The following is a 12,316-nucleotide window of genomic DNA, read 5'->3' on the forward strand; positions in this document are numbered from 1 at the left end:
ATAGTGACACCCAAGGTACACTAAAGGAAAACACAGATCCAGGGTCCTGCTACTCTAACAGCATTAATGAGCCAGGCATAGGGGGTAAGGGCCAGATCCATTTGGTTTTAAAGAAGCAACTGACTCACTCTGTTGACTTGATTAAATATAAAGGAGGCCATCTGAGAATGAGGCCTGTTGTGAAATCGCATTCTTTCTGGCTGTATTTGATAATAGTAGCCTTAGGGCTAAGGACTTGGGGATCCAATGGTTTTAGGAGCACTTGGGGGCAGATAAGGGGAGAGTACCTTCTGTTGTTTGTGCTTGTTGTTTAGCAGACTAGAAATAGCTTCCAGAGAACCCTTTAATCTTTCTTCCCTGTAATTCTAGGGACAGGAAATCACCCTGTTGATGGGGATCCTGAAAATGCTAGGAAAGTTAGTGCCTATCTCTTATCAAGGGACTTTTGGTGTTAAAGAGAAGATTTTTCAGGGGCCTCCCAGGTGGTACAGGAATTAAAGTCTTGGTGTTAATCGAGCTATTACCAGCCGCTCTGGCATCTGGCACAGCAGACCTCTCCTATCTCACCTGTAGCTCCCTTCAGCAGTACATTTCACTCAATCTGCCTGTTATGCTCCCCCTGTCTTTGGTGAATCCTCTCAGCCACCACACCTCTGGCCTGTACTCTAGTTCTTGTTAAAGATAAATAAAATAATTTATCTTTAAAAGGAGGTTTTCACATACTTTACATGCCAGTTACTCTGCTTACTTAGGCTGTATAATCTTGGATAAATTTTCTAATTCCTCTATGCTTTGGTTTCTTCAATATGGAGGTTTCTTGATCGTAAATCATAGTTATTGTGGGATTTCAGTAAGTCAGTATACATAGAGCACCTAGAACAATGAATGACTGGTAGACTGTGAGCACTAAGTGCTAACTACAAATACTGGTGCCATTCTCTTTTTAAATGAAAGCCCTGAAAAACAAAATAAAACAAAAACCCAAAGTATGTCTCTGTCACCCAAGACAAGTAAAGAAATGCCTTACTTTTATGAGTGGATTTTTGCTCTTCTCAATATCATAGAAAAGGTCTCACATCAAGCTCTTAGAAACAGGTAAGTGATAGGGCTTCACTCAATTCCTGGTCTTACCCTAGCTGCCTTAATCTTTGCTGCATTCTCACCCCCTCTGTGTAGGTGATTTTCTATGATAGTGACTGGAACCCCACTGTAGACCAGCAGGCCATGGACAGGGCCCACCGCTTGGGGCAGACAAAGCAGGTTACCGTGTACCGGCTCATTTGTAAAGGCACCATTGAAGAACGCATCCTGCAGCGAGCCAAGGAGAAGAGTGAGGTGAGCCAAAGGAAATGGTTATACTGATGGAGAAAGAAAATCTAGCCACATTAACTAGGGAAAGATTAAGTTCTAGAATTTGTTCTAAATAGAAAAGAAAACCAGATTCTCTGTATAATAGCATTCTTAACCACCCTTCCATTCTTCGCTACTTTTTCTGCCAGAAAGGTGTCCACAGCCTGGACTCTGACTGTGTTCACTGTTCATATAGAAACCATCACCAGTCATGGTCCTGTGGTTGACATCCTTTTACATGCCAAGGGAAGAAGCAGTGGCATTTGTGCTCTCACTCTAATATTCTGTTTAATCAGGCCATGAGTATATTGCCAAGTTTGATAATTTACAAAGAAATTATTATTGGGGGGGGGGGTTTCCATCTTGACTAATTCCATTAAACTGTTGGATCTTCTAGCTATCAATTAGCAGTCCCATGGAAAGTGTTCATTGTCTTTTTGTTGGAGAAGTTATCTGGACGAGCCAATAGGGTGAATTGACAAAGAAATCTGGGACCAGGCACATGACTTGGAGGAAAAAGTGGCTTTTTCTTTCTGAATGTTTGGCTTATGAGATGGGTACCTGCTGATGACATTTGGATCTTCTTTGATACAGATTCAGCGGATGGTGATTTCTGGTGGGAATTTCAAACCAGATACCTTGAAACCCAAAGAGGTAGTTAGTCTTCTCCTAGATGATGAAGAACTGGAGAAGAAATGTACGTATTCTACTACTTATTAATGCTCTCTCTTTCCTTCAAATTTTCTCTGCCCTCACACATGAAAAATAGAAGGGGCTGGCTGTGGCAAACCATAGATAAAGCCACAGGCTGTTATCTGAGGGAAACACCCTTTATATTTCATAGTAAAACCCTAACAAACATGTGGTTATTGAATAGAAGGTAAAATTCACACATCTTCAAATTAATGACATCTAATAAATTTGTCCCCATAAGCCTGTATTCTTAGACTCCTCAGCAGTAAAGGATTTACTCTCTTCTCTACATAGAGAGATATTTTAATGAAGAAATTGTGTGCTGTGACATACAAGTTATTCTCCCATCTATTTCTGACTTTTGAGAACATCAGTTATAAGATTTACGTTGGAGCCTTTGAGGATTTTCACCACACCATGTCTGAAAACACAATGAAGCCCTTTCTGTATGGTGCTCCTGTCCTGTGATACATCTGCCACCACCTAAATAACTGTTTAGAACTCTTAACACCATACTTGATCACTCGATGCAGAGATATGAAAAGGCTGAGAAGAAAAGGAAAAACAGTAAAAGGGAAGGAAAGGCCCACGGTAATCAAACTAGTTCCTGATTTGAATACAAAACTGTTAGATGGAAATTGGTTCCTAAAATTAGATCACTGGTTATCTGCCCTAGAAAGAGATAGAAGTTATATCTTAGAATATAAATATGAAAGAATTTGTCTTAAGTCTGCAGAATGAGGGTTAAGATTACCAGTTACTTCATCACATTTTCTTTTTGTGGCAGTGAGACTACGTCAAGAAGAGAAGCGGCAGCAAGAGGAAACCAACCGTGTTAAAGAACGCAAGCGCAAGCGGGAGAAGTATGCAGAGAAGGTATTTTAAGCTTGGAGTGGCGAACAGGACTGATGGGGGCAAGGGAGGTGCTTACAGAAAAGATAAGGGTGGATGGCTTGTCACCTTAGCTACTGGTTGATAACCCAGCTGCAATTATGACTAGTAGCAGATCTGTGCTCACTGACATTTGATTAGGGGAGAAGCATTAGTAGCCCTGTACTCCCCACACAGAACCCCATTCCTGTCATCACATATGATTATAGAAACCATTTGTTGAGCCTATTACACAGCAACAGAGGCTAACTACGGGTAAGGTGGGTGTTATTTACATTATTAGACTCTGTAGAATCTTAGGAATTGTTTCAGAGGTGATTAGGACCAGTGCTTCTACCTTAATTCTACTAGTGTGCCATTCAGTATGATCTACCATTGGAAAAGCACATCACTAGCCAGTATAGTTTTTCATCTGTTTTTCTCCAATTCCTGTCGAGGATTTAAACTGATACAAACTGTATATGTCTTCTTCTGATCTATCTTGCTCAAACCCACCATGCTATCTGCAAAGTAGGTGTAATTCACCTACATTTCTCCCTATCTTGCTGTTTTCTATCCAGCATGTCATACAGTAATTCTAGTGTTTCTTGGCATATAAATGAGAAATGAGTATTTACTCGTTTCAGGTGTCAGTCAGTTAGTTCTGGTTAGGATCCTAGAGCTTTGGCACCATTATACTACCTTACAGAAAGTGCTTGTGATTTTTTATAGTGGATTTGGCTTATCTTTGGGTTACATTGACCCCCATCTCAATTTTCACCAGCCCTAATTGGGTCCCTGGTCTTGAACAGGATAGCCACCTTGGCTTCAGGCCATCAAGTCCCTGGACTGCTAAGTTTTTTTTTGAAGTATAGTCTGGCTACATGATAAAATCATTTTTGCTTTAAATGATCAGCTTCTTCCTTTTATCCAAACTTGTATTGAGCTTAGCGTCCCTTTGTCCATATGACCTTGAAGGGACAGCCAGGGTGCCTGTCTTTATTGTACCATCATTTTCCTGGAGACATACCAGTTCTTACTATTACAAAATCCACATCCTTGATTGTATCTTTTACCACCTGTAATTTTTTCTAGCCTGAAGGATGTCCCTGGTTCTCACTTCTTTTGCAAATTGAAAAATCCCAGCAATGAAGCTCCTCCTAACCTGAACTGCTAACTCTACCCATTTACTCACTCTCTTTTAGATCCCATTCCTAAATCTCTAGCCCTCTACGTAACACTATTTAGAGTTAAAATGGCTTTAACATTCAGAAACAATATCAAAGAAAAGGTGGTTTTGTCATACAGTATATCATATAGTTTACTGAGTTTGCATCAGATGCCTGTCTGCTCTGTGCATAAAACTTTCAGAAAAAATATCCAAGGATAATACAGTGACATAACCATATTAGATATATATGCAGGTAGGGGCAGCAAGTGAACGTGATTCTACGTCCCTAATCTGTGACAAAATCTTACTGACCTTAAGTGTGTTTACATGTAAATTGGGAAGTAATGATGAGAAGCTTCACGGGTGGAGGGGCGGCATGTGCATATTTTAAAAAGAAGGCAGAGTAGAAGCAGATGTAGAAAGTATAGTAAAGGCACTGCTCCTTCCTTCTATGAGGACCAGTTCAGTCCCTGAGAGGTGTTGCAGTGGTACACGCCAGTGCTGCCCACACACCTTGCCCCCTTGAGGGTCATGCTCCGTGCTGCTCCCCTTCAGTGACTGGTCTACCTTTCACCTTGATTGTAGTACATGACGTACATAAACTCTTATTAAACCATCCCTTACGAATTTTTCTTCTTTAAACATGTACTAACATATGGCCTCCCTGGTGAAGCTGTCGACAGCCACTGCAGCACACCTTCAATCTCTGACCTAGCTGACCCACATGGCGCACAGACCTCTCCTGTCTCACCTACTGCGCCCCTCAGCAGTATGTTTCAGTAGTTGTACTTTTCTGCTCCCCACTGTTGTCTCTCATCTCCCCACGACCCCAGCACCTCTCACCTACTCCCCAGTTCTTTTATGCATAAATAAATAAAATAAATCTTTTTATTTTTAAGATTTATTTATTTATACATACAGAACTGGGGTACAAGCCAGAAGTGCAGGGTGGTGAGAGGATTCACCAGAGACAGAGTGGGGAGCAGAACAGGCAGATCGACGAAGTACACTGCTGAGGGGAGCAGCGGGCGGGTCAGGAGAGGTCTGCCGCGCCAAGTGGTCACCTCTGGGGCAGGTGGCGATTGAACTTATGCTGAAGTAGCTTTAGCTTCTTAGTGCAGTGCTTTAACCTGCTGCGCCACCAGGGAGGGCCCAAATCTTTTTTTTTAATGTACTAACATTAAAAAATATACAGTAGAAGTTTATACAGTATGGAGAGGAAGTATTCTCTCAGTCATTTTCTTCTCCGGTCCCATTTTTCTCTTGGTGCCTATTCTCATGCTTTTGTCTACATTTTCTGATTTGTATGTTCCCAGAAGAAAAAGGAAGATGAATTGGATGGGAAAAGGAGAAAGGAGGGTGTGAACCTGGTGATCCCATTTGTTCCCTCGGCTGATAATTCCAACCTCTCTGCTGACGGGGATGACTCCTTCATTAGTGTGGACTCAGCCATGCCCAGCCCTTTTAGTGAGGTGAGGCTCCTTTTAGAGGCCTTCATTGAAGTGGTGGGGACTCTCCCAATCTTCATGTGCCTCTGCTTCTCCTGCCTTGTAAAAAGGGATTGCATGTGGAATCTATAAGAAGAAAAGCAGCTGAAGACAGGCTGGCATCCTGCTGCCAAGGCAAGGGGTCTGACCCTCAGGAGGCACTTCAGACAGGAGAGAGAAACAGTAGCAAGACCTGAGATCTGTGTCCTCACTGAAGTGCAGGGACCGTGGGCACTGGGGTCACTGATGGTCTGCACCTTCCTCCTCTAGATTTCCATCAGTAGTGAGCTACATACTGGCTCCATTCCCCCTGACGAGAGCAGCAGTGATATGCTAGTCATAGTAGATGATCCAGCCTCCTCAGCACCTCAGTCTCGAGCCACCAACTCTCCTGCTTCCATAACAGGCTCCGTCTCAGACACCGTGAATGGTAAGTGAGCTGCTGTGCCACACACTCTGGGCCTGCTCCCACCCTGTGCCTCAAAAACGCATTGGTTTGGAGGCCAGTGAAGTCCTGGTCCCTTTTAAATAATGGCATTTTCTTCTTCCTCTAAAGAAAAGTGCAAAGGATCAAAAATAGGAATATCTAGGCTCATTCTTTCTCTAGACCTATCATGTGAAAGGGGAAAAGAAACATTTGAGCAAAGCAAAATTTTGAAAGATTTGAAACTTTGTTATTTTCTAGTCTTCCTTCTCCATATTTTACCCTAAAGTTTTGTTTTCAATTAAAATGAACTTTTGTGGTTCTTTACTTACTTTGTGCAAAGGAACCCAGTGCTACTGCTGTTGCTCAGGATACCATAGGTTTAAAATGGGGCAGCAAAAGTTGACTGCCAAGGCAAGATTGCTTTGGAGTGTGCAGGTGAATCACAGGTACCAAGTCCCTGGGGTTATTTTGGAATGCAATAGTTTACAGAAAAAAAAATTCTGGAGTAAGAAACCATTCCTCAGATTGAAAAATAGCTGAAGGAATCAGGCTGTTTTTGTAGTTTAAAATTCTTGCCAACTCTTGTGTGACACCATGTGCCATTATTAAGTGGAGACCACCCCCAGGAGTCTTTTTTTTTTTTTTTTAAGATTGATTTATTCATGTATACAGAACTGGGTTACAGGCCAGAGGTGCAGGGGCGGTGAAAGGATGCACCAGAGATAGAGTGGGGAGCAGAACAGGCAGATTGACAAGTACACTGCTGAGGGGAGCAGAGGGGGAGACAGGAGAGGACTGCCACACCATGTGGGTCACCTCCTGGGCAGAAATCAAATTCTGCACTGAAGCAGCTGAGGCCAGCTTGCAGTGCTGAGCCTTAACCTGCTGCACCGCCTGGGAGGGCCCCACCCTCCCCCACTCTCTCCCAGCTCCCCAAACCCCCCCCCCCCAGGAGTCTTGAAGCAAAAACCCCTGGAGCCAGTCTCCCCTGTCAGAGAAAGATCCTGTTAACATATGAAGAGACTTAACTTTTTTTCCTTTTCATCCATTTGTTCCCGTAGGAATTTCCATCCAGGAAATGCCAGCTGCAGGACGAGGTCACTCAGCCCGAAGCCGAGGGCGCCCCAAAGGTTCTGGAAGCACAGCCAAAGGAGCAGGGAAAGGCCGGAGCCGGAAGTCCACTGCGGGCAGTGCTGCTGCAATGGCAGGCGCGAAAGCTGGAGCTGCGGCTGCCTCTGCGGCTGCCTATGCTGCATACGGGTACAACGTGTCTAAAGGTGCGGAGGTGGGAGCTCTGGGCTCCAGACCGTCAGGGGCAGCCTGGAGATTCTTTTGTGTATTCTGCCTGGTAGAGCAGGTGGGATCCTCTCCAGGCTAGGAACCGCAGAACCGCCTTCCCAAAGCACATATCATGCTGTGCTGCTGTGTGGAGTGATCTTGATTCTCCCCTTTCACCTGTGACTTAGTACTTTCCCACCTTTGAAGTGAAAGTAGCTACATAAAGTAAGAGCTGAATTTCTGTACTGTACCACTTTATTTTTTTAAAAAAAAAAGATTTATGTATTCATTCATAAAATAACTGGGGAGTAAGTGGGGGTGCAGGGTGTAAGAGGATTCACTGGATAAAAAGTGAGCAGATCAGGTGGATCTACTGAAATGCAGTGCTGAGGGGAGCAGCAGGAGAGACAGGAGAGGTCTGCTGCGCCATGTGGGTCAGCTCCCTGGCTGGTGATTGAACGCAGGCCACCACTATGGTCAGAGTGGTGATAGCATTGAAACTTAACCCCTATGCCACCATAGAGGCCCTGTGCTGTACCACTTTAAATGGTTGGATTTTTTTTTTTCTGTTTGAGACCTATTTTTTTTATCCCTGACACCCACATTTCAGTATTTACAATTCAATAGACCAGGCTAGCATAGTAAACATTTACTCAGCTCTATGACCCCCTCACCTAGGTACTAAGCACCTGCTCTGAACATAAGTATAACATGGACCCTGCTCTAGAGTGTATATTAGAAATGAGAAGAGAGTTCTATACAAGAGATCTGTTTAACAATTCTAGGCAATGTTATATACTGAGTAGAAAAAGAGGGAAGTCTTTTTTTTTTTTTCTAAAGATATATTTATGTATACATAACAAGAACTGGTGTATAAGCCAAGCAGGGTAGGGGTGAGAGGTTTCACCAGGGACAGTGGGGAGCAGAACAGGCAGACCAACTGAAATACACTGCTGAGCGGAGCATCGGGTGAGACAGGAGAGGTCTGCTGTGCCGTGTGGGTCACCTCCCTGACTTGGGATCGAACTTGTGCTGCAGTGGCTACAGACAGCTTCATATTACTGTGCTCCAACCTGTTGCGCCACCAGGGAGGGCTCAGGGAAGCCTTAATTGTGGTTGTTAATCAGAAAGAGGAACCATGATAACAGAGTTATTAGGTTATAATTTAGGAAGAAGGATGACAACGAATTGGACTGGCAACAGAAAGTTGGAAGTGACTGGGCATACTAGAGTAACTGAGCAGGTCAGTCAGGCTGGGTTGACAATCAGCAGCAGTAGGAGGTAAGATCAAAAGACAAGGAAAGAGCTTTATTGGTGTGAGACAGGAGACCCTGGAAAGTTTAAGAAGGAACATGGTAGTTGTGTTTCCATGACTTGGAGGGTAATTGTAGCAATGAAATGGACAGGCTTCTGAGAAGTAAGAAGGTGTAGAAGCCCACTTAGAGCTCCCTCTTCCTATTCAAAACATGGGCTGAGTATTTTAGCTCATTGATTGTTACAGCAAGTAAAAGCATCATTGAATAGGAAGCACTTATTCTACACTAAGTGCTCAATGGGTATTAGGGTTTTTTGGTTTGTTTTAAAGATTTATTTATTTATGCATACAGAGCTGGGGTACAGGTCAGAGGTGTTGGGGCAGTGAGAGATCTCACCAGAAACAGAGTGGGGAGCAGAACAGGCAGGTCGTCGAAGTATACTGCTGAGGGGAGCAGCGGGTGGGTCAGAAGAGGTCTGCCGCACCATGTGGGTCACATCCAGGGCAGGGAATCGAACTCATGCTGAAGTGGCTTTAGCTTCTCAATGCTGTGCTTTAACCCGCTGCACCACCAGGGAGGACCCTCAATGGAGGGTATTAGTTTACCTCCCTTTTCTCCTCCTGTAAGAGTTCAGCTTCTGTTTGCTCATCCAACAAATACAAGATTCAGAGATTGCCTGCAGTTTTGTTATAGATGAGAGAAGCATCTGCCTATGAAGCACTTAAAATTCTTTTTCAGGGGGAAAAAAAAAATGTTTTTCAGGAAAGGAAAACCAGTTCATGACAAACCATTGAAGCATCCTGTTAGACAACATGTTATTAGATAGAAGTGGAATTGGCTCATACTAGAAGAGTTCACGTTGTACCAGGAGCCATATTGAAGATGGGAACTTTGAAGTGGGTCCCTGAAAGGTGCAGGACTTGGAGAACACAAAGAGCACATTGCAGAGCATAGCCCCAGGACAGAGTGGGAAGCCTTGTGCCCTCTGGCCCGACTGGGGAGGGAGTAAAGGATTTCATATGAAATCAAAAAGGAAGCAGTTAACCATAGTAGTGTCCCAAAAAGGAAGAAGAAATGGGTAAGAAAATACCCATGAGCTCCCAGTGAATCACACACAGCTCACCCAGCAGCCTTGGCTTGTGTGATGTGTGCTCTACCCTTGAGCACCTCACTCTGTGGATGAGGTGACTTGGAGAGGGTGGAACGGGTATTGTTTTTCCCTTCAAAACATCCATCTTAACTGAAAAGACAGTTGACACAGCAGACAAATGTGCTAAGAGGTTGGCAACCTCACAACCTCACCTCCAGCCCAGACTGCAATAACCAAGGTCAGGCTCCAGCTCAGGTGGGACTGGTGCTTACCTCTTGTCTGTCTCCATCCCCACAGGAATCTCTGCCAGCAGTCCTCTGCAGACATCCCTTGTTCGACCTGCTGGCCTTGCTGACTTTGGACCTTCAAGCGCCTCTTCTCCCTTGAGTTCCCCTTTGAGCAAAGGAAATAATGTTCCTGGGACTCCGAAGACCCTCCACTTGACCAGCAGCCTAGCCCCAGACTCCCTGGTCCGGAAACAGGGCAAAGGCACCAACCCTTCTGGAGGACGATAACCACCTGAACCCTCCAACTTCCTTCAACCAAAAGCAGGAGCTTGAGTCCTGGCCTGCAGATGGGCCTTGGAGGGCTTACCCTGTGCCGCTCTTACATCACAGGACAGAGCAGAGGTGGTCAGCTGCTGCAAGGGAAAGACAGGCAGGTGGTGTTATGAGCACTTTTATCACCTGTGTCTCTAGCAGAGTGCTCTGGGTTGCCTGCAAGAAGAAGACCTGAGGACAGGAATCAGCCCCAGCATCTCAGATGATCTTTATAGCTTAGTCTTAAACCTCATACTGGGGAGCAGTCTGACATAGACCCCCTTTAGATGCTGGGCACACTGTCTCCATCCCTGTTCTGGTCTTCTTTGGCCATGTCTCTTGCAGAGGCTCTGAAATGTGGTAAGGGGTCTTCCACAATGGAGACTTCTCTTAGGGCTGTGATTTCATGTAGGGCTAGGAGGGAGGAAATCATGTAATTGGCATCTGCCGTTTTGGGGCAGCCCCCCAGGTCTCTAAACCCTAGTTTCCAGTGTCACTGTTGGAGAGACCAGTGAATTCTAGAGAAGGTAGTAGCTTGTGAGGATGACAGAGGCTAGAAGGGAGCATGCCCAGTCCCAGTTGTGTTCCCAGCATTCCTCCCCATCCTGCACGGTTCACACCAGAGAACCTTCAGGTCCCACCAGCAACAGTAGCAGCAGCTCCCAGCCCAGGACTCCCAGAAGCCAGTAGAGACCAGGAGCCACCTCAGTCAGCAGGACATCCTCACTGCCCCTCTTGCAGTCTCCCCTGCCCTTCCTGAATGCACAGTCTCCCCACCCTAGCCCTTCAGCCCCCTGCTTGGCTGTATGCACTGTCTGTATTGCACTGAGAAAGGAAGGGACAGCAGGAGTGAGGTGGAGAGGATGGAGAGAGGGCAACTTCGGCACCCACCTCCCAGCTCCAACCCCACCAGCTGGAGTTGCTGCTCTCCAAGAGAGGCAGAGGGTGGCGTTTGCATGGGAGCTGTTTCCGCCTGCCCCCAGCCTGATGTCCGGTGGAGCAGGTACTTCTGGGCGGGCCAGCCTCTAATTTGCACACCTGAAAATCGCGGAATTGAGTTTAGATAGATTGATTTTTTTAAAGTTTTTTTGAAGTAAGGGTGGGAGGGGAATCATTTAAATTAAATCATTACGATTCCCCTGCCCAAACCCAGACTTCTATGTACAGATGCTATTTAGAGGGAATCAGAAAAATGCCAAGCCTTTTTTCTCTTTGAATGTGCTGTCTATTTTTATAACTGAACTTGTACATATGTATAAAGAGAGACACATCTTTCTTTTACTAACTGGAGAAAAAAATCTTAAATAAAATGGAGTGAGATAATTTTATGTAAATTGGGGGTGCCTGTGATCTTTACAACTGCCTCTACTTTGGGTATAGTAGGGCTTCTAAGGGCATGTGGCCAGACATAGGAAAGTGCCCCAGCATCATCCCTGTGTTTGGAGAGGACATGACAGATGCTCAGTGGAAGGAGAGTCTTGTAGGCCTTTCCTCAGTTGCATTCTTAATTGAGTGTAGGAATTTGCCTCAGGCCATCAGAGAGGACTTTTGATCTAGTACTCAGCATGTGTAGGCCTGGAAGCCTGACCCAGGGTTTAGATGTGGGCAGCCCGGCTGTCTGTTGTCAGGCAGCTCTGGTTTTCTTCATACTTAGCAGTAACTGAAATTATCCTGGTAGTGTTCATATTTTTAAAACCTCCAACTAACTTCCAACTAATGGGAATCTTAGGGTCCGGATTTATAAAATGAAATGTGTGTATCATACCCAGGAAACGACCCTTTTGCAGTTCAGTACACAGGGTCTGAGAAATAGGAATTGTGAAAAGAACTCGGTGTTCTCAAAGTTAACTGTACTTGTAAGAATCATGAAGAGAAACAGTGAAATATGTTACTGGAGATGCCAAACACATTCAGGGTTTGAAAATTTAGCTCTCTGATCGATTGGGAAAAGAGCAAATTCCTAGACTGGACTAGCAGTTGGTGTTTCTCTCCTCGAGCTACAACATTGATATAGGCTGTTGCATCCCTGTGAGCAGGGCTCATGCTGTTCCCAAGCATTCTGGCTGTGAGAGCATTGGCTCACCCTGCACAGCCTTGTCACGGTGGGCTGGCTCCTCCGTAGCTGTTCGCCCAACCCCATGGCCAGCCTTGTCTT

At 45.0% G+C, this 12,316-nt stretch overlaps 1 protein-coding gene across 1 annotated transcript in view; it reads left to right on the forward strand.

Moving 5' to 3' along the window:
- Positions 1-11,495, forward strand: part of INO80 (INO80 complex subunit) — a 95,508-nt gene extending 84,013 nt beyond the window's left edge. The window contains exons 29-35 of the mRNA XM_004687904.2: positions 1,177-1,335; positions 1,945-2,047; positions 2,831-2,919; positions 5,401-5,556; positions 5,842-6,001; positions 7,060-7,275; positions 9,920-11,495. Of these exons, the coding sequence (XP_004687961.1) occupies positions 1,177-1,335; positions 1,945-2,047; positions 2,831-2,919; positions 5,401-5,556; positions 5,842-6,001; positions 7,060-7,275; positions 9,920-10,137 (1,101 nt within the window). The 3' untranslated portion in view covers positions 10,138-11,495. The remainder of the gene's footprint in view (positions 1-1,176; positions 1,336-1,944; positions 2,048-2,830; positions 2,920-5,400; positions 5,557-5,841; positions 6,002-7,059; positions 7,276-9,919) is intronic.
- Positions 11,496-12,316: the final 821 nt, after the last annotated feature.

Source organism: Condylura cristata, unplaced genomic scaffold, assembly GCF_000260355.1.
Source record: "Condylura cristata isolate star-nosed mole 26May11 unplaced genomic scaffold, ConCri1.0 scaffold00023, whole genome shotgun sequence".
Classification (NCBI taxonomy): Eukaryota; Metazoa; Chordata; class Mammalia; order Eulipotyphla; family Talpidae; genus Condylura; species Condylura cristata.